Raw genomic sequence first — 22500 nt, 5'->3', positions numbered from 1 at the left:
CCAAACAGAGGGCTGCAGCTCGTCCTGTTGTGACCAGTGCATTGCTGCCCTGTCTACTTCAGCTTAACTATTGGAGGGGATGCCATTAGTCACAGCCGGACACTGTGAAACCTAATTTGCCGTGTCATGAATCCACATTTGCTGCATCTAGAAATTGCTCTTTTCCCACAAAATGTGGTGATTTGGAATTAGAATAATTAACTTTAGGAAACAGGGGCTCCCCCTAAATAGGAACGTGAGTCCATCAAGTGCTGTTTGGCTTGACTATAACAATACCAGAAACAAAGTTCAGCTCCTAAATCAGTTCAAGTCCAGTCTGCTAACAGCATCATAGTAGTGTCAGAAGATAAACAGGGGCATTGCTGAAAGACCTTTTTCTGGATTTTATTGCTGCCACATTTAGTTAGTTAGTTAGTTATATTTTTTCTTCTCAACAGGCAGATAATTTCACCTTATGATATTCGACAGATGTAACAGAAGCAGACAAAAGGGCTGTAACAGCATAGGCTCATAATACTGTGAGGCGTAGATGATGATATGCCTCACAATACATATCTCATCACCCACTGTAGAGCAGCCTAACTGATAGACTAGGTGGGGTAGTGGGGTATACATCAACAGTTAAAGATATTTGCGTGGCATGCCTTTAGACTTGAGATCCCATAAATAAAGGAATCTTTCAAGCAGCAGTAGACCAGATGAGGTGCTAAAAACTGGGAGGGATGCTTATACAGAGGCTATAGACAAAGACTAGGAAGAAGAGAAAAGCCATCATGACAGTAGAATAGAGGGGACGAGCAAAGGTGGATTAGATATGGTAGACCTGGTCCTGCAGTATGGCTCTGACTTGGGGGTTGTACAGCAAATATAGTTTTTATTCCCAGAACCAATGATTTGGGGATGAATAAGTACAACAGCAATGGAGACAGGTGACTGCATCCTTGCAGTCCATTTTGGTGGTTTAAGTACTGTAACAACACATGCAATCAACAGCAACTTTATCTAAGTAAAAGTGATGATTTCAGGTCAATGTTACTGCATGATCACTTAAAGGATCGCTTGAGCAGAGCAGCAAACTTGCTGAAATTCCTCTGTTCAGTCCATAAAACAGCCAGATAACCTTTCTGATCTCATATCAAAACTTCATGTTTTAATAATTCCTGGATCTTCTAGTCTGTACTAGGTCAACTGCACTGAACATCTTTACTGTTATCCCCCCACCCAGATGACATAAGCCTCTGAATCATCTGTCCTTCCTCACTTACTCAGATCTCTGACGTTTGATTCTATTGTTGAACCTAAAGAATCAGAGCAACACAGAGTTAGCTTGCCTCAGATCTGGCAACCAGCTCAGGACTCCCAGGTAGGCAAGACTTTAATCTGGGGCATTATTTGTCTGTTTCTGATTACACTGCAACTTTCTGATTTTAGAATTCACTTAAGAGTTTCAATTTTCAGACAGATACAGTATGTCAGAGACTTACATACCATAAAAGCTGCTTGTCTGGCAGGTCCTGCTAAATTGCTCATCTTCAGTGGTACCTAGAAATCAATAACAAACAAATTATGTTTGATGGAGTGATTGTAATAGTAAATAACATCTGCTGCATTACATTAAAGGAAAATGACTTTTTCCACCACAGCATTGTGATACTATTTTAAAAAATTCATACTGCATCTGAGAAAAAAAGCAAGATTCAATTCTAATTCTGTATGCGTCTCACTGCTGATATTTATTTTATTTTATTGCATTGTAGGGTATGAAACGCTATCACTCAATGGATGATAACTGCTACAAGGCAAGCTTCCCAATCCTACTTTATCAAACATCTAGCTGCTAGAATTTATTTACATATTGGTTCTACTGCAGAATCACAGCTGTGTTGAGCCACTGTTCACCATTACCCCTTACTAGGTGTTTTCTGTCTTCATCAGTGCCGTGGAACCACACACACACACACACACACACACACACACACACACACACACACACACATGGCTCCTGATGGAGAGATGAAAAGTCAGCAAGCAAAGGAGAGTAGTAGTGCTGAAACTGAATTCATCCTCACATCTTGTTGAGTACCTTCACGAGGTGAACCCTGTTTTTCACAAAATCACACCAAGGCAACACTGATATATAGACTGCATTTATATAGCATATATCATGGAAAGAAGTAAATCAAAAATAAAAAAGGTAACTGGGTGCACAAGACCCAGGATAAAAAAGTGCCCAATCCTGGTAGGTGCACTGGTGCCAGGACTGGAAAAAATGACAGTGTGGAATCCTCAAAATACGGAAACATTCCTACAATGGGGCCAGGCCAGACTCAGGGAGAGGATCCCCCCCCCCCGTTGTAGAAGGAAACAGCAGTCCACAAAAACGACAAAAATTGATTGGCCAAAAAAGAGCCATAAAGACGATAGAGTGGACTATTGAGGATAAGAAAGAAATTATGTATTGCTACTATTATGTAAAAAGCCCAGAATTTCCAGACACAAGATATACAAAATGATTAAGAGAGAAATTAGAGAAAAGAAAAATACTTCCGCAGGAAAAACTGTCACAAGCTTCAAATAAAAATTTGTGTTCATTTATACAACAAACTTTTGAAAAACAGTATATCAATCAAGAAGATCTCTTTGGGAAAAGAAGCCTCTGAGGAATTGAGAAAATATAAACAACAAAACCTAGAGATATTTGAAAAATATAAAAAAGAAATATGGACATGGGAAAGAAAGAGATTTGATATGGTGCAATATTTATGCAAAGGAGAAAGCCAAGTTAACTAATATAGAGAAGGCAGTCACAAAGATATTGAAGAGAAATACAGACAAAGGCATCCAGATATGGAAAATTTCACAATAAAAAGATTAATAGCACAAAGATGTAATGTAGAAAAGATGATTAGTAAAGCAGAAGTTAAAGAAATAGAAGTTAAAGTTATGGAGTGCTTGGGAAGTGAAGGATTTAATGTAGAAGGTCTAAAACAGACTACATCACTGCATGATGGAGTGAGTCCCCAGAATGAGGAAAAGCAAGAAGATTAGGAGACGTGAAGAAGAAATATGGACATGATAAATGAAAAGAGATTTAATATGGTGTAATATTTAACCAAAGGAAAAAGCAAAACTAACTAATACAAAAAGAGCAGCACCAAAGATATTTGAAGAAAAATATAGGGAAAGGAATCCGGATATGGAAAACTTTACAATACAAAAATAAGAAGACTAAGAGGGAAAATAGATTAGTAATGGAGGAGTCAAAGAAATAGAAATTGTGGTTATGGAACAGCTGCAAAGAGAAGGATTCAGTGTAGTAAACTGAATACAGAAAGCATCACAACAGAATAGAGCAATGGATATCCAAATTAAGGGGAAACCAGTGGAACAGGAAGCAACAGGTCAGGTGCCATATCAAGATATTTTGGAGCTTTCCACAGGAAACCTGTATAAACATTCACTTGAAGATGGACAGCAAGGAAAGGAACAGGAAACCGTGGAAACTCTGATGCAGTCAGTGTTGAGGAGTGATAGGCCAGTGAGTTCCCATATGACAGAACAACAGATGACACAGGATGAAATTGAAGAGAATGTGCCACAGGAAGATGCTATAGAACTTTCTATAAAATGCCTGCAGGAAACAGAAAATGAGGGATGTGCCCTCAGTATGGAAGAAAATGAGTTAAGAGAAGAGTTGCTTAATTTAATAGACAAAGACATATATATCAAGATCAATGAGAGAAATAGACTGCAGAAGGTTAATAAAACCCTAAAAGTCAGAGGGTTGATAAAACAAATGAACACAGTAATTAGGGCTGTCCATAGAGATCCATGCGATATAACAGAAGTAAACAGAATATATTACTGTGCTGCTAAATTAATAACTGATAAAGTTCTACCACAGGAACATAGGGTAGTGAGGAAAAAGAGGGAGTGAAAGCGAATGCCATCATGGAAATATTGAATAGAGAAAACTATAAAGCAGCTAAGACAAGAAGTGTCACTGTTAGAAGTTTATAGAAGAGGGAATAGATCAACAAAAATACTAAGAAAGATAGATGTGATAAAAGCAATGTGCAGTATTAGAACAGACCAGGATGTATTATGCACTATTGGAGATAAACTAAAAATTATAAAACAGGCAGAAAGACTTAGAAGATACAAAGATAAATATAAGAGAAAAGCACAAAATAAGCAATTTATTGATGACCCAAAAAAGTTTTATAGAGAATTGGGAAATAAGGTAAAAGGAATTGAAAGACGGCCAAAAAAAGAGGAAGTAGATACATTTTGGAGAAGTATCTATGAAGGTCCTGTGGAACATAACAAAGATGCTAAATGGATAGAAGAAATAAAAGATTGACACAAAGTTAAGAAAAGCCTCTAACTGGAAAACCCCAGGCCCAGATGCAGTACCTGACTTTTGGATTAAAGTATTAGCTTCTTTGCACGAGGATCTTGCCATGAGTAAGAACTATTTATATGCACACCCCGAACAGACACCGCACTGGTTAACAACAGGAAAAACAATGCTCTTACTTAAGAGTGAACCTGCAAGCTATCCTAAAAATTATAGATCAATAACTTGTCTTCTGACAACGTATAAACTATACACAGGAATTGACGGCAACAGAGTTTATAGTCATTTAGAAGAAAACTCAATTATGGCAGTAGAACAAAAAGGTAATAAAAGAAAGTCACATGGAACAAAGGATCATTCATAGGTTCATAGGTTCTTACTAGGCTATCTGCCCTAGGGCATTTATAAGCCTAGCCAGAGTGTGTTTGGCTTTCGCCACCCATTTTAAATGAATTTTGCTATGCCCTTTTTCGAGGTTAGTATACTGTGCCTCTGTCTAACAGTGACACAGAAGTGATACCCAGGGTAAACCTACGATCTCCCATCCACTCACCAAGATTCCTTTTGAAGAGAGTCAATGAGGGACTCTGCCTAACCTGGACTGGGATTTTATTCCAGAGTGAAGGGAGCCATTGGGTTATGAATCTGTCCCTCCAGCATGTCCTATTTATTTCAGTGCTGAGGTTCAAGTCTCTCGAGCACGTAGCTCGATGGGATTTGGATTTTCTGAGGTGCAGCATGTCCATTAATTCCGGGTTGGACATGGCTTTATACGTCAGGCACAGATCGCCTCTGAGCAGGCGGTATGCCACTGAGTAGAGCTGGAGTTTCTTTAACCGGGCAGCATATGGCATCTGTTTGAGCCCTTTGATCCTCTTGGTGAGGTACTTTTGGGGTCTTTCCAGTTGCTGCAGGTGTCTGGTAAGGTACATCCCAAAAGGGGCATTGTACTCAATTATGGGCCTGATGAGGGATGAGTAAAGAGGCACGATGACCTCCCCTGATCTAGATGTGAATCCCTTCATGATTAGGAAATGTTTTTCTAACCACTTTGGCCACGTGGTTTTCAAATGAGAGATTGCTATCAACTTGGGTCCCCAGGTCCCTAATTACTTCTTCCGTACTTAATGGATTACCACCTATGTGGTAATTTGTGGACACTTTGTTTTTGCCAAAGGGGATGACTATACACTTTTTGGCATTTAGCTTGAGGCCATAGCTCTGGCACCAGTTGTCTATTTCTATGAGGCCCTTTTGTAGGATGCTTGTGTCGGCTGGAGAGTCGATTATGGCACCTAGTTTGCAGTCATCTGCGAACTTGGTCAGCCACAGTCCTTCCGTGTTGGCCTGTACCTCCGAGAAATATATACCGAACAAGAGAGGTCCCAGGACTGAGCCTTGTGGGATGCCACTTGTAACTGGTTTGGAGTCTGACATGGCTCCTGCAATTCTAACCATGTGGGTTCTGTCCTTGAGCCAGTTTGCAACCGATCTAGTGGCATAGGGGTTTATATTTAAGCTGGTGAGCTTATCTATAATGCCCAAGTGGGGTATTGTATCAAAGGCTTTTGCGAGGTCCAGGTAGGCTGTGTGGACCACCTTCCCCTCGTCAATGGCCTTGGTGACTGTTTCAAAGAAATCAACCAGGTTTAAGAGGCAGGATCTGCCCTTAACAAAGCTGAACTGGGTAGGATCCAGTGTCTGTAGGTCCCCAATATCTTTATTTATGAGGTCCATGATGATCCTTTCCATAGCTTTGCAGACCAAGCTAGTCAGGCTTATGGGGCGACAGTTTCCAGGATCCGATGAGGCACCACCTTTGTGGAGAGGGACAACTGTTGCTGTACGCCACTCTTTGGGTACATATCCTGTAGTAAGGCTGAGATTGAACAGTAGTTTTATGTTTGGGTTTAGCTCTTCTTGGAGTTCATGAAGGACGCAGCCTGGGACACCGTCTGGTCCCATTGATGCTGTGTTTTTTGCTTTGGAGAGGGTGGCTCTTACCTGAGCATCTGAGATGTCAGGGGGCAGCACTCTGCTGGGATAGATATTTGCCCTTTTGGTGGGGAGGGGGGGAGAAGTTTGCACTAAACCTGTCAGCTAGGATGTTGGCAATGTCTGTGGGTTCAGTGTATTTTTTGTCATTTTGGACTAATTTTGAGCATGGTTGTTAAACAAAGTTTTAGTGGAGAACTGTAAGAAGGGGAAGAATCTAAGTATGGCATGGATTGACTACAAAAAAAGCATTTGATAGTATCCCACATTCATGGATAAATGAGTGCTTAAAAATGTATAAGATACACCCTACACTGATTGACTACATTACTGCAACCATGAAACCGTGGCAGACCACTTTGTAATTAAGCCATGATAAAGGACAGATTATTATCCTATGGATAAAAATCCAAAGGGTGATATTCCAGGGTGACTCTCTGTCATCGTTGCTATTCTGCCTTGCCATTAATCCATTAAGCTGTTTACTTATGGCTACAATTTGGCTTCTAGAAAACAACAAAGTGTAAAGACTTCTCATCTTCTCTTTGTCGATGATTTAAAATTGTACAGCTCATCAGATGAGGAACTGAAAGCACAGCTGCAGGTTGTCAAAACTTATTCAGATGATATTGGAATGTCATTTGGTCTTGATAAATGCGCAAAAGCAACCTTTAAAAAAGGAAAACTGCAGCACCAGGAAAACATAATTTTGGGACAAGAATGTGATATAAAAGAACTTGAGCAAGAGGGAGTGTATAAATACTTTGGAAATTGATGAAGGATCAGCAATAAAACATGAACAAATGCGAATAAACTCAGTAAGGAGTACTTTAGAATGCTTAAATTAATCCTGAAAACAGCATTGACATCTAGGAACAAGATACAAGCCATAAATCAATTTGCTATTCCTGTCCTAACTTATAGTTTTGGAGTGATTGATAGGCCCCAAAAAGTGTTGAATAGATTGGATATTAAAACAAGAAGGATGCTTCATGCTCACCAAATGATTTATAAAAATCAGTGTATACCAAGATTATATATTACCCGTTCTGAAGAGGGGATTGGGCCTCCTTGAAATTTATTACATTTACAGACCTCCAATCATGGGAGTCCACACATATCTGCTGACCTTACAGGATCCAAATGTAGCGAAAGTTTTGAAACATGAGGAGAATAAATCTAGGATGACATCTCTGCTTAATTTAGCAGAAGCATATCAACTTCAAGCAGGAATGGAAATCAAACCAGAAGAAGATAAAATCCAGGCAGCAACTGAATGTGCTAAAAAAAACAAAGGAAAGAATATAAGGTAAAGGACCAGATGAGAAGGCAAGAAATGTGGAAAAACATAAATATAGTTGCAAGTATAGAAAACTTCTGGAAGAGCCTCATGTTGACCAAGAACGAACACAGGAATGGTTAAGGAGAGATGAATTCACATCAAGAAATGAAAGGTTAATATTGGCAGCCCAAGATTGTGGGCTACGTACACGCTGGTTTACAAAGTCCATTGAACATGTGGGAGAAACAGACATGTAGGTTTTGTAAAACTGAACTGGAAGCAGCCACACACCTTGTTGCTGGTTGTGACGCATTAATGGCAGAGGGACTGCATACTGAAAGGCATAATAATGTGGCAAGACTGTTACACTGGAGATTGTGCAAACATTACGGTATCGAAGTGGCTGAAAATTACTGGAAACAGGAGCCACAAAGAATCATAGAAAATGATTAAGTTTATATCACATGGGATCACACAATACCAACAGTTCAAAAGATAGATGCTAGAAAACTGGATATAGTGGTCCAAGAAAAGAAAACCTAGTGACTACAGTCTCTTGCGTAAAGAGAAACACAAAGTCATAAAATATCTTGATCTGCAGGCAGAAACGAGAGCCATGTGGAAGAAAGATACCCAGACAGTTCCAATAGTAGTAGGAGCAACTGGTCTTATAAAAAAGAATTTACAGTCATACTTAGATATGTTACCAATTCATGTAACACCATACGAATTGCAAAAGGAGTCATTACTGGGCACATTGCTGGTGCTGCGAAGAGCACTTTTGGCTAACATCAAAGAGTGAAACAATATTAATTTCATGAACTTTAATTGTGCTTTGACTTAGGAATGGGGTCCATTCCCATTATGGTATTAGAAATCCAAAAGACTTGGAGAAATTAAAAACCACAGAAGCACACACGCACATGGACATACACACACATACACACACACACACACACACACTCACACATATACATACATATATATATATATATATATATATATATATATATATATATATATATATATATATATATAGTGATTACTGAGCCTGGGAAGCACACTGTTTATTGTGGTGTTATGTCTACTATTTAGGCACGTGTTAGGGTTACTTTTACCAAAAGGTGTGCTATAGGTAAATACAAAGCATTTAAGTCCGAAGTAGACAAGCAAACCAGAGAGATAGCTGGAAACACAGAGTACCTAATTTTAAAGCAGGCAAGCAAACCAAAGAGCGGTGACCCTCCATCTGAAGAGGAGTCTCCAGGGAAATACATCTGAAGGATGAAAGCAGTCTGGAAAATGTTCCTGAAAAAGGAATATGAGATATTGTCCTGCAAATATCTACACCAAGTGCAGTGAGCATGGATACCTATATTGTTCTTCAGCAAGAAAAAGCACAAGATTGAATGGGCTGCTGTGGCTTTAAGAAAACAAAAACATTGCTCCTACAGTTTGCCTATGCAAATGGCATTAGTTCAGTAGATCTAAAGAAAAAGAATCCTATATTATAAGGTGATGCTTACAGATTTACCCCAGGATACAATAAAGCCTACATTAAGTGTACACGATATGTATTCAATAAAATTCTTATCTCATTTTGTATGTTTTCTAGTCACTCAGAAATATTACGCTAAGTGTGCATGTAGTCTGCACTTTGTGGTAACCTTTATGAATCCCTGTCAATATTTAAAGCAGCAAAAGTATCAGTAGGAAAACTGAAATTAGGAGCAAGAAGGGGTGTGTTATGTCTGTGCTGCCTGTTCCTCAGAACAATGTACACTTAGTGTAGGCTTTATTGAATCCAGCCCTTAGTAATCCACATATAACTGAAAGAAAACACTATGGATTTTCCAGTTTGCTCTCCAGTAGAGCATATGTTTTGTTTGTTCACTCATTGCAAATGTCCCACACATCATGTAAGTGTGACACTGTAATGTACTTCAAGTGATTTAACTACATAAGACATTAGCAAATAATCTTTAGTTTACCCTGAAAAGCCTTATTACAGCCATATAATGGATTTATATTTAATACCTGTCTTGTTTATTTTATAAATTATATTTACAAGTTGTGGAGCTGTAAGTTTACAAGGTCATGGTACATGGTTTGACTAATGAAGTCACATGATTATATGACCTCACTGAACACCTATTATTCTATATTCTGGAATTATGAATTAACAGAATAGTAAGGCTGTAAAATTTAAGCGTTTGACTGAAAGGTATGCGATATTAGTACTAGTATTCAACCAAGCCCTTATTTCTTATACAATATACAACTGTATAAATGATGTCATTCAACACATTAGCGAAAAGGGGTGACTCCCACTGATGCAACAGGTGAATTTTCATTTCAACACTTGCTGCCATCGTTCTGAAATAAAAATGATCAGTTGTCCTATTTCACTCCATGAGGATAAAGGGTGATACAATCATAAAGCACTTGAAGCTGAAAGCTGAAGCTATAGCTTTTATGGTAACCAGAATTTGGATTCCAAGTAGACGTAACAGAAGCAGTGCCTCAGTACATTCTGTATGTTCTGCACAAGAGAAAAACGTAGAAGATTAGAAGACTGCATGTCTTACAAGAGACACGGACTACTGTAGAAAACTTGGACTTTTCCCATAGTACTGCGTTTGGTCATCTCTTCAGACCAGAAGGCTGGCAGCTCCATCCTTGTAGGTAAACCATAACCCTTAACCAATTCTGTGATAGAAATATATTAAAGATGTGATGTGAAGTAATTACAAATCAATATGGAACAGAAACATCAAAACGCAGAATAAAAAAAACACAGTTAAGGTATTTTTTCACACTTATTTGTGGGGAAATGTCAGGAGCTGTCCAACTTTGCAACCTGACTCTCTGTATATTAACTCTGAGATGAGTGCACCTCAGAGAAACGAGGATTATCCAAGATAGTACAGTCTTTATCTTTTTATACAAAATATATACATTGCACATTAATGATTAATGCTTTTAAAGGCTTTCTAATGTCTCGAACTTCACTCTGGCAGCCCACTGGAACAAGTTCATATGTAGTGTTTAGGCAGCCTACTATTGAATGGTGAGGCAAATGCTCCTTAAATTGAATGCAGGAAATATAGTCAACAATTAAAGGCAGAAGTGATTCACAAAGCAACACAGTTTCATGCATAAAATAAATGAGCAACAAAGCATATTTCAGAGCACCATTATGGCAAAAGTTCCTGAAATGTGAAAAAAAATAAATAAATGCAAATGTTAAGCATCTCTTACCTGCCACAGATCCAAAAATGTCTTCCCTGCAACCCTCTTCTGAATACATACCTGGGTCATAGGTTGGGTCTACTGACTGTTCTGGAAAATACAATCAAAAAGGAAATGTAACTTTAAGATTAAACTGATATACTTCAATGGGTATTAACACAGTTTGTTAAATAACCTCCTATTATCACCAATTGGTAAATGTCAGATGTCTGGCAGTTTTACCTGATTACATTGATTTGTGCAGTATAGCTGCATATCAGCACCTTCCTGTCTACATAACATTAACTACACAGTAGCACAGACTGCGTCTGTAGAAAAAGCAACATGTGCTTAAACTATCCATTCTGGTAACTAGTTCAATGTATCACTGAATGCCAGAGTGAATTCAAACACCTGGTAACCTGACTTGCTGACCATTACAACATATTCAAATCCAAATGTATGTAACAGTAATAAAAAAGATAGTAATTGCAACCAGGATACAGAAGAGAAGGATATTGCTCTAATACTAGCAAGCTGGGTTTAACCCCTAGTTTCTGTTTGACTGGGGAAAACAATCAATGGCAACTCATTTCTCAAAGTTACATAAGAGTATAAAATTGCTTCTCAAAGTGAAGTATGGAAATATAAAACAAAGCTCAACATAAACATAAAACAAAGAACAACAAACAACTCTGAACAGAAAAATATTAAACAAAGCCTTGTAAATATGTGAAACTCAACATAAATAACACAAAACAAACGGCATACACAGCTCTTGATTGTTCAAATTTCAACTATGCTTGTGCTGAACAAGTTACTGTTAAACCAAAGTCCTACTAATATCTAAACAAAAAAGGTGATTTCTACCAAGGGACAAAATGAAGTCTGGGTGGACACACACACACACACACACACACACACACACACACACACACACACACACACACACAGTCTATTGAACATGTCAAAATGGTGGCCACACAAAACATTGTAGTAATGGTGCTAAGATGTCCCAGGATGCTGCCCAATGATCCCCAGCATTATTACAAAAAAGTAGATGGATGGGTCCACCAGTACTTTGATGGAAGACTTCCAGTAAGCCATTTTGTTGACTTCAGCTGAAGAAAAGCTAGACTGCTTGACTTATAAAAATGGTGCTATTCAATTGTGTGAATTCCAAAATTATGTGCAAGAACTCATCATTACTTCTTTCAAAAGTGAAAAAAAAAATCAGATACAGACAGCCATGTAGCTACTAATATTAACAATTTACAGAGCAAGGGTAAAATCTCCTAAGGAGACATTCTCATCAAGTTTTACAGAAATTTCATTGCTTACAAAAGTACATGACAAAATATTACAAACTTCATTTACTATTCCAAAATTAAGACAAGCACTAAACTGAAAACCAGCTTTAACACATGCAAAAAAAAGGGATGCAACCAGGAAAAAATTATCAAAAAGATATTTTCATCCACTTTGTCCATATGGAATGGGCAAATGATTCATCCCAGAAAGATGGATGACCAAGATACACATGATAGACAAATGACCCAGACCATGGCTTTGTTGACAGCAGACTAAATTACAAGTCTTTCCAAAGATGAATGGGTGACCGTGATGACCGAGGGCTACCAGATCGGTGACTGCCATGGTAAATAATGATGAAAACTTTTCCAGGCATGACAAATACTCCCCATATTTTTTTTTACTGTATTAGTGCCATTGTGGCAAGCAACTGTTCACTAATGCTAGTTAATGCCAGTTAAAAAAACTTTATTTATGCATTTGTGTTTTCAAACGGACCTAGACAGATTGCTGACCCAACTCAGAAATATTAGCCTAAATGTCTGACTGATGCTAGTTGAACTAAAGAAACCCTGCCCTAAACACGTGATCTGCCAGGAAAAAGGTAGACAAGACTTACACTTATAACTCTGCTGTGCCTTAGTTTTTTTTTTTAAAATCATTATTAAAAAAGAGTGAATGCAATTTATTTAATCTATCTAATGCTCCAGAATGTTACTGACTAGCAATGACATAAACATTAACTATTTTTTTTTATATTGGTGCACTTTAAAAGATCTAAACACCCAAATGTCAATCTTGCTAATGATGACACAGAATAATTAAAAAAAAAACATTGACGTGCAACTATGCATGTTCAAAGAAATATACCTGGAGCATGGAACTTCAAAACAATGTTTTTTGCAGCGCATCAAGGCCCCCTGCACCTCCCACACTCCCTGCTAATTATATATTCTAACTCCAAGATAGCACAATAACAGCAAAAGGGAATATTCCCCACCTTGGTAGTGTAATGATCTTGTATAATTCTTAATCAACTGTTTTGCCAACCAAACTGGGTCAACAAAACAACTGTCAACTATACTCAGTCAATGTATGTGATGCCTCCCATATTGTATATATGTGTGTGTGTGTGTGTGTGTGTGTGTGTGTGTGTGTGCGTGTGCGTGTGTGTGTGTGTGTGTGTGCGTGCGTGCGTGCGTGTGTGTGTGTGTGTGTGTGTGTGTGTGTGTGTGTGTGTGTGTGTGTGTGTGTGTAGTTAAACTATGAAGCTACCTTTCATTGAACCTATATACATTGGGCTTAGAGAGGCTAAATAAAAACATGTTATTCAAATGCAGTCTTTATCATTAAGTAACCCCATACTTGCCATATAGAGGCCTGTTGCGGGCATCCCTAACACTACTGTTATCATTTCTGAGTCACTTAAAATTATACCAAAGATAAATTCTGTTTCACAATAACTTATTCAAATGTGCATATTATCATGCTAGTTGGAGGGTAGGCTTGTTTTCCTAAAGTTCCCATCTGCAAATTATAACCTGTAGTTTTTCAAGAACCAAATAGTCATGTGTAATTTAGGCAAGCGTCTTATTTTAGAAGCATGTCAGTGTATTGAAAGCAATTTAGATGACTGACATTTGAGTGAAAATGTTTAACCATGGCACTTTTCTGGAACCAGAGAATTCCCTTTTCTCCACAGTTATACAATCACAGACTAGGTTTATTTAAGTTCAGGATGGGGGGATGTCTCCCCACATAGATAGGTGCAGATTCAAAAAAAAAAGATTTACTCCGAGTTTTGATGAAGGTGCTTTTGGCAAATCATTTTCAGAGTTTTTACATTTAGGGAAAGTGGAAACAATCTATTGACATGATCACCATAGTAAAATACTAGGGTAATGACCCCAAAGGGCCTTTTTAATCCTAGCCAAGTTACCCAATAATATTAGGAAGGGATTGGTCCCATAGGCTTTTTGGGGAAAATAAATAAATTTGGCATGAGATGTTGAGCATTTACTTGCTACCTGTATCTAACTTGAGATAGGTCCCAGACCAGGGGTATATTTATGGTTCTCCATCCACTGATCCAAGTTGCACTTAAATAACTGCAAGGAAGAACACTACTTCATACTGATGGGAAGCCTGTTCCAGAGAAGGAGCAGTCTCTGAGACACATACCTGTCTCCCCAGCATGTCCTATTTATGATATAGATGATGAGGTTTAAGTTTCTGGGTTGGTTGTTTCTGTTGCTGTTTGTTCTGAGGATTTGCAGCAGGTTCATTAATGCTGGATCTAAGGATGCTTTGTAGGCCAAGCACAGGTTACCTGTCAGCAGCCTGTAGGAGAATGAGTATAAGAACAGGGTTTTCAGGTAGTCTACACAGGACTTGTTTCCTACACCATGTATTCTTTTTGTGAGATATCTCTGTGATCACTCCAATTGTTGCATATGCCTGGTTATGCACATACTGAAGGAGGCATTGTACTCAATGACCAGTCTTATGAGGATGGAATAGAACAGAACAATAACATCTCTGGACCTGGATGCCATGCCCTTGCTTATAAGTCTTGCAACATAGAATGATTTCCTCACTAAGTGGACACATGATAGTCAAAATGTAAGTTTCTGACTATCCAAAGTTATGTCTCAGCCATATGTGCTAGTGCACCTAACTACACTCATTGACAGCACTTGATAAACTCTCCCCATGGCACCACCATGGTTTCTTACAGACCCCTCCCCCCAAGCTTGATGCCATCAGTTTCAAGTCAGTAAGAACTTCTGTGTGATCTGGGAAGACCATCTGGTCTGTAATGGTGTACACCAGAGAGGCGACATATTTTAAAGAGGAACAGTTGTAAAGCCGGGGCATACCTGCAAGGCTTAATATTACCCTCCTTCTGCTGGCAAAGACATTGGTTGAAGGTATATGCCACTGTTACTAAGTTCTTCTTTACCCTTTGAGGGTTGTGCAAGGTCAGAAGTGTGGTCAAACCTCTCAACCGTACCGAATTACTCGGTTTTTACCGAGTTTTGGGGTCTAAATAATGGGGTGCCACGATTCCCGAATGGCACTCATTCATTCCCAATTTTTTTCAAGTTTTTTTTTTTTTTTTTTTCCACGCTTTTTGAGCTGACGTCATCACGTGCGCGATGACGTCAGCTCTACCAGCCTGTCGGAATTGAGCTCAAGGGCTTTCCTGGCTGGCTGGCTGTTTGAAATCCAAGCGCACTAAAGGAAACGACTGAGCTACTAAGTAGGAGGTACTGCTCATTTCTGTGAACGGAGCGCACTGAATTGTAAGCCTGTTAAGTATCTACCTTTTATTTTCAAAAGAACTCTTATTTCTGGTTTTGTGTGTGTGTGTGAGAGCTCAAGACATTTGCAGGTAAAAAAAGTGTGATACTGCAGCTGAGAAATACAGTTTGAAATGTAATAAAAAGAATAAGAGCATAGTCTGAGAGCCTTTAGAGTAAAGTAAGAAAACGTATATGTTCCCGATACAGATCCATAGATAAGAAAAGGATCATTACATTCTGTTTTATTTCTACTGCCTCCCGTAAGTGGGTTCATATGCTTCATTGAGTTTGGGAGTGTGGTGGATACCGTTCCCTGGCAGCTGCAGAGATTGGCCCAATGCATGTATATGCAGTTTTTTAGCGGTTTCGTTAAGCGGATTGTTTTTTATGAACCAGTTGATAACATAATTGCTGTTTCCCCTATATTTAAGTAAAGGTTGGGTAAATCAAACGTTGACTGTTTCGCCACGTTAACAGCCAGTACTCTTTTTTAATGCGGTTTGGCAGGATGTTGTAGTAGAGTAGAAGTCTGTTTCATTGCTGCAAAAACTTTTGGGGGATGTTAAGTTTCATAAAGAGGCTTGTAGAGCTGAGGTGATAACTTGCTTTCTTAATCTGTGTTTGTCTGCTGGTTGACAGGCTTGGCTATGTCTGTTAGGTTGATTTATCCTTCCTCTTTCTCATGTTTTGGCGCTGGTTACTCAGATCTCTCCTCAAAGAGGGATCGTTTTATTTTCACAGGAAAATAGTAACTTTTATGCAGTATGATAAACTCAACTGATGTAGTGGGTGAGTGATCTGGTTGGTATCTTCCTGTGATCCGAATTGCACACTATCTTTGTCTCTCGGTTCCGCAGATTCCATTTTTAATTTTTCTGTGCATGCCATGTTGCCGAGATCCTCCTTTATTGTTTACAGCTGTTTTTAAGGGTCTGGATGTCAGTGGCAGTTCGTGTACTGGACTGGTTATCTAGTGTTATAATTTAAAGCGAAATTATTAGATTATCGAAGTAGATACTGTGCTTTTTTTCTATTAAAGTTTTGCCATTTAAGGTTTGCCTTGAATCTGGGTCTTCATAATACAGCCTGCAGTGTATTTTTTGAGAAGTGGATCACTGGAAGGTGGTAGGCTGGTAACATGCACAGATTTTATGTACGCATTAGCGTTAATAGGAAAACTACAAAAATAAGATATGGCAAACCAGCTTTGTGTTTTGATACTTATAAGAACTTTTACTTTAAAAATGTATTGCTGTTAAAACACAAGTGATTTGTCTTTACTGTAAGAGTTAGTATCAGAATTTGCACTGCAGTGAACATAGTTTCCCATAAATGTGTTAAAATGGGTGAACTGCGTGCTTTTGTACAAGTGCAGTGTTATGCAAATGCAGCCAAACTAGTTTCCCATTTATTGCATATCTTAATGCTACTTTGGGAGAAATTCAAGTAAATGTAGTATTAATTTAATGAATTCAAGACGGTACTTAGTATCATGAATAGTTCAGTTCTGCATCAGTATTCTTGATTTGTCTATTCACACAGCACTTGTCAAAGTCAATGGGTTATTTCTTTGTAGAGGTGCACATCTAATACAATACACACTAGTTATTTTGACCAAAAGTAATGGTTTGGTGTTGTAGTATAGCACTAAGTGAGTGAGTGTAGGTTGATGTTTATAACCAGTTCACTTATTGCATTAGTGCTTTGTCATTCCTGAAAAGCAGTACTTGCTAAATATTTGCCAAACTCAATTTGGTTTGTAAGACAGTCAGCAGTAGTGATTAATTGTGTGTGGTAAGTTCACTGTTGATAAAATTCTTGTTATATTTATTGAAATGTTTAAAAATGATGCCAGCAAAATGTAGGAATTGTGAGTTGGTAACCAAATTGATCATAGAGATTGTGCTTTTCTGAGTATGTGTTTTATCTGGTTGTATAAATGAGGGGAAAGAGTTGATGGACTTCCTTGATAGGTTGTTTGCCTTGATCTGTATGAAGTACGTGAGGTGCTTTGTAAGTTAAGCTACACTAGTGTGGAGCAGCTTTAAATTGTCAGCAAAGAACTGTGACTGCTAGCAACAGTAAAGTTCTAATTGTCTACATTTTATGGCAGTCTTTTGTGCAGTATTTGTTCATTTTGGATTTAATATTTTTGTATAATATGTGCAAAATTTTCTTGTGGTGTGCCAGCAAGTTTACTTTGATCTGACAGATGATGGGTAGCAAACTTGTGAAGAACTGGCCTCTGCAGTAGCTGCTTTTAAGCTTATGTATTGTTTGCCTTACAAACACAAGGTGCAGGGTTTGAGGCTCACAAGGGCTAATTGGCTAGGCTTACAATGGCTCGCAAGGGCACTTAGCCTAGTACTAACCTATGAACCTAAGAGCTTTCAGCTGTTTGAAATCCGAGTGTGCAAGGATGGAGTTACTAAGACTGCTGTTAACTTTATGTTTAAAAATATGTCCCTGGTTTTGGTGTATGGAAGTAGACTTTTATGATGGTAATGTTCTGAAATGGGCAGTTTTGTCATTGGTTCATGCATTTTGATTCATTGCCTACTGGAAAAATGTTAAAACAAATTTAAAATGCGCTCTTAACCTAAGTCTAACAAGTATGCTGTATTATACAAGGAATATAATTTAATAAATTCAGGAAGGTGTATCAAGCATGTATGTTTCTTTTGTGTGCAAGGGGCCTATGATTTGAAAATAGCCCAAAGGTAATGCATCTGGCCAGTGGCGGATAAAGATTTTCTTTGGATGTGGTGTGGGTTTCACTGCTGTTTCAATGAATGCAAGTTTCAAGGGCAGAGAAGTTTTAATGCCAAGTCTATTTTCATTGTGAGACAGTATCATTGTAGAAGTAAAGCAGTATGCACAACTAGTGTTTATGGTAAATGGGTTGAAATAGCCAGGTAATGGGACATTGGAATGGCTGCAGGGCAGGGGACTCTGGTGCCATATTTCAGTTGTCTGTTCTTCGGTTTGTGTTTGAAAGTTGGCATCCCACAATTCATTGGAGTGGGTGGGGTTATGCAATTATGTATGCAAATTTTATGTTAATCAGTGTACAGATTTGTACCTATTTTTTATGGGCCTTGTCCAGATTTTTGATGTTTTCAGGTTGAGAGGTATGAGTGTGGTATATGCAGGAACTAGTGCAAATGCACCAGATATGATAACGTATATGTGCACCGAGCCAGGGGGCAACTTTCTGTAGTATTCAAGCAGCTCTTTTTGTCTTTCAGTACTTTTTCTGGTCTTGCTCCTATTTTATATATATATATATATATATATATATATATATATATATATATAATATATAAATATATATTATATATATATAATGTAGATAAACTTAAAACAAGACATAAGTATAAATATTTTAGTTGTTAAAGCATTGTTTATGAGCTTTAAAGGAAACCAAAAGTAACACATTATTGATTTGGCATTCATGCCTACATTTTCACCTATAATCATGTTACCACGTGTCTAAAAAGGTATTCCTGGCAAAGGCAGACAAAAGGAACAGCATATTGCAAGCTCTTTTAAAGAAGTGAGGAATGATTGAAAAGGTAGTCATCACTCACATTAACAGTTTCTACAGCTCACATATCAGATAATACATAAATGACTCCAGTTCCTTCAATAAATGAGTAAGTAATAAAGAAAAGGGTCTCTGAAGAATTCGGAAATGTTCTGGGATGTTAATGGAAACCGAGCAGTACAGAATATATTATTTTTTCTGTGTCTTTTTAACTGCAGAATACCTTTGTAAACTGGGTATCCTATGTAAATTGTAGTCCTGTATATCTGATCATGTTAACTCTGCCCCATACTGTGCAAGGTAACAGAGTTCTTCTGTCTGGGCCCATCTGCAAATGGACTCTACCTTAATAGTACTAACCTGGTCAACAATATGTAATAGATAAATATCTAATGAGAATGAAGAAAAACTTGTGTGCTTCATTCCATGTATCAGATTCTCCTAATACAGCTCTTTGTCTGATATAACAGCTTTCCATGTACTGTACAGCATGCTATGTACTAGTGCTGTTAGATGTGTCTGTCATATTGACCTATGTCTGTGTCTGACGACTTAGGCATACTTATCTTAGAAATCTTCTCTTCTTGTTCAATGACTGAGTTGTGTTTTATGGATTGTTTGTTTAATGTGGTGTATAATGACCTCCCCCTGCACTAATGTAAATCAGATGATAATACATATTTGTGTGTAATGGATTTTATGACTGACTGCTGTTCTGTATCTCTATATTGTAGCTTGTAAGTAACTTGGTCCATTGACCACCTACATATCCTGTTGTTGCGATCCTGTAATGTGGCACTCCTAGTCTGTCTGCTTACGCATCTGCCTATCTGTCTATGCATGCATCCATCCCTTGTCTAGCCACCCATTTCCTTCTGTCACTAATAAGCAACTCACACTGTCACATCCTTTCCATATAATGCCACATTCATAGGTTCAAAGGTTCATAGGATGATACTAGGCTATTGGGGCGGAGGCCCTTATAAGCCTAGCCAAGAATTTATTTCATGCATGTTCCCTCAAAGTCGGCACCTGTTTCCCCTGTCCAGCAGTCAAATAGGCGGGATCTCAGGGGTGTATTTTCTGTTTCCCATCCAGTCATCCAGGTTCCTAGTAGAGGGCTAGACAGGTACTCTGCTTGACATGGAGAGGGAGTCTATTCCAAGATGGGGGAGTCTTTGGGACACAAATATATCCCTCCAACAAGTTCTATTAATGTCACAGACCAGGTTAAGGCCTTGCATGTAGGTTGCTTGTGTGGAGCTTGACTTACGGTTATGCAGCAACTCCATCAACACTAGGTCTAAGATGGCCTTGTATGCTAAACACAGGTCACCTCTGAGCAATTTGTACGAGACTGAATAGAGGGACAGGGCTTTTAGCCTATCTGTATAGGATAGGTGTTTGAGACCCTGGATTTTCCTGATCAGGAATCTCTGTAGTCTCTCCAGCTGCTGCATGTGCTTGGCAATATGCCGAAGGGGGCATTGTACTCAATAATGGGTCTGATAAGGGAGGAGTACAGGGATGTTATGACCTCCTTGTTCCTGGATGAAATACCCTTATTTATCAGGTGGGCCATGTAGAAAGCCTTCCGTACAATGGAGGCAACTTGGTGGTCAAGGGTCAGGTTGCTATCAATCTGGGTGCTCAAGTCCCTCACGACTGACTGCGTGCTTAGTATGTTGTTATTAATGTGATAATTAGTGGGGATGCTATTTTCCCCAAAGGGGATAATGATGCATTTCTTGGCATTCAGTTTGAGGCTATGCTTCTGGCACCAGCCATTAGGCCCTTTTGGAGGATGTTCACATCACTAGAGGAATTTAAAACAGTACCAGCTTGCAGTCATCTGCAAACTTGGTGAGCCACAGACCACTGGTTTTGGCTTGCACCTCAGAAAAGTATATCCCAACAGTAGAGACCCTAAGGCCGAACCTTGGGGTACACTGTTCATTACAGATCTGCTACTAGAGGTGGCTTCCCCTATTTTGACTGAGTGGGTTATATCTGTGAGCCAGTTAACTACCCATCTGGTAACATATGGGTTGATGCCTAGCTGGGAGAGTTTATCTATTATGCTTGAGTGGAAAATAGTGTTGAAGACTTTGGCTAGGTCAAGGTAGGTGGTGTGCACTGTCTTTCCCTCGTCCATGGCTTTGGTGACTGTTTCGAAGAAGTCAACCAAGTTTAAAAGCCATGCTCTCCCTTTGACAAAACCAAACTGTATGGGGTCAAGCGTTTGGAGGTTGCCAATGTCCTTGGTTATAAGGTCCATGATAATGTGTTCCATGGCCTTGCAGATCAGTCTAGTTAGACTGATGGGCCTATAACTGCCTGGGTCAGTGGACGCTCCACCTTTGCGTAGATGGATGACAGTGGCTGTCCTCCGTTCAGCTGGGATGAAGCTGGTGCTCAGGCTTTGGTTGAATAGGGTGTCTAATGGAGCCAAAAGCTCATGCCAAGTTAATGTAAGACGCAGCCAGGGATGATGTCAGGTCCCATGGAGACTGTATTTTTTGCCTTTGAGAGGGCATTAAAGCCCTGCTCCCTGGTGATGAGGGGAGGGGGGCAAATGCTGGGGCTGTCCTGGTTTACTGATGGGGGGACAGGGGGTGAAGTTTTCAGTTAACCTGTCTGCCGGCAAGTTGGCTATATCCATGGCATTTGTGTATGTGGTGTTATTGACCACCAATTCATTGCAGATTTGGGATGTGCCTTTGAGATTGCAGATGTATGTGAAGAAGGCCTTGTGATTGTCCTTAGTGGATGTGGCCAATTTGGACTCAAAGTTAGCCTTAGAGGATTTCACCAGTAACCTTATTTGCTTGTTCAGACAAAGAAGTGATTGTTTCCAACTTGGTACCTGCTCCTTTTTGGTCCTAGACTGCATTTATTTCCTTTTATTACAGAGTTTGCTTATTGCTGCTGTCCACCAGACAGGTTTACTCTTCTGTGAGGAAGATGATTTGGTCCTGTCAGGTATTGCTGAGTCCATACAGCTATGTAGGTGCTCATATAGTTTTTTGGTGTAGCCTTGGTCCAGTCAGCTCTTTAAGTTGCTAAAGCCGCTGTCAGAGTGTGGCTAAAGTATGAGATCAGTACCCAACCCTAGGGAAGATGAAGGAAGAGGAGGAAGAGCCGAAGAGACCATGATGTAGCCCCAGGACCTGATGGACTACAGGCACATAATATGAGCAAAAAACTAAGCTACATAGCAGTTGAAATTGTACATGTAGTCATGAAAATGAAGGCAAAACCCCTAAACTCCTGCTTTAGTGAGTAATAGTGAGTGACTAAAGTTTTGCCTTATTTAGCTTCATCTCTTATCTACTGTGACATCTGTTGCTTTGTCCCTAATTTAATAGTTTAATGGATGATTACAAGAACATATTAATCTCATCTCTTCACAGTCATTTACTGTATTTCAGTAACAACGTTTTCATAAATATTAATGATATATATGCTT

At 38.9% G+C, this 22500-nt stretch overlaps 1 protein-coding gene across 1 annotated transcript in view; it reads right to left on the bottom strand.

Moving 5' to 3' along the window:
- The window catches only part of LOC122787359 (mucosa-associated lymphoid tissue lymphoma translocation protein 1-like), a 584376-nt gene that overhangs the window by 154566 nt on the left and 407310 nt on the right, over positions 1-22500 (bottom strand). Inside the window, exons 10-11 of the mRNA XM_044054015.1 lie at positions 10899-10979; positions 1489-1542 (exon numbers count right to left, since the gene is read on the bottom strand). Coding sequence (XP_043909950.1) covers positions 1489-1542; positions 10899-10979 — 135 coding nt within the window. The remainder of the gene's footprint in view (positions 1-1488; positions 1543-10898; positions 10980-22500) is intronic.

Source organism: Protopterus annectens, chromosome 13.part0 (genome assembly GCF_019279795.1).
Source record: "Protopterus annectens isolate FY-2018-M chromosome 13.part0, PAN1.0, whole genome shotgun sequence".
Lineage (NCBI taxonomy): Eukaryota > Metazoa > Chordata > Ceratodontiformes > Protopteridae > Protopterus > Protopterus annectens.
Note: the sequence above shows the minus strand (reverse complement) of the source record. Positions and strands in the feature narration are given on the sequence as shown.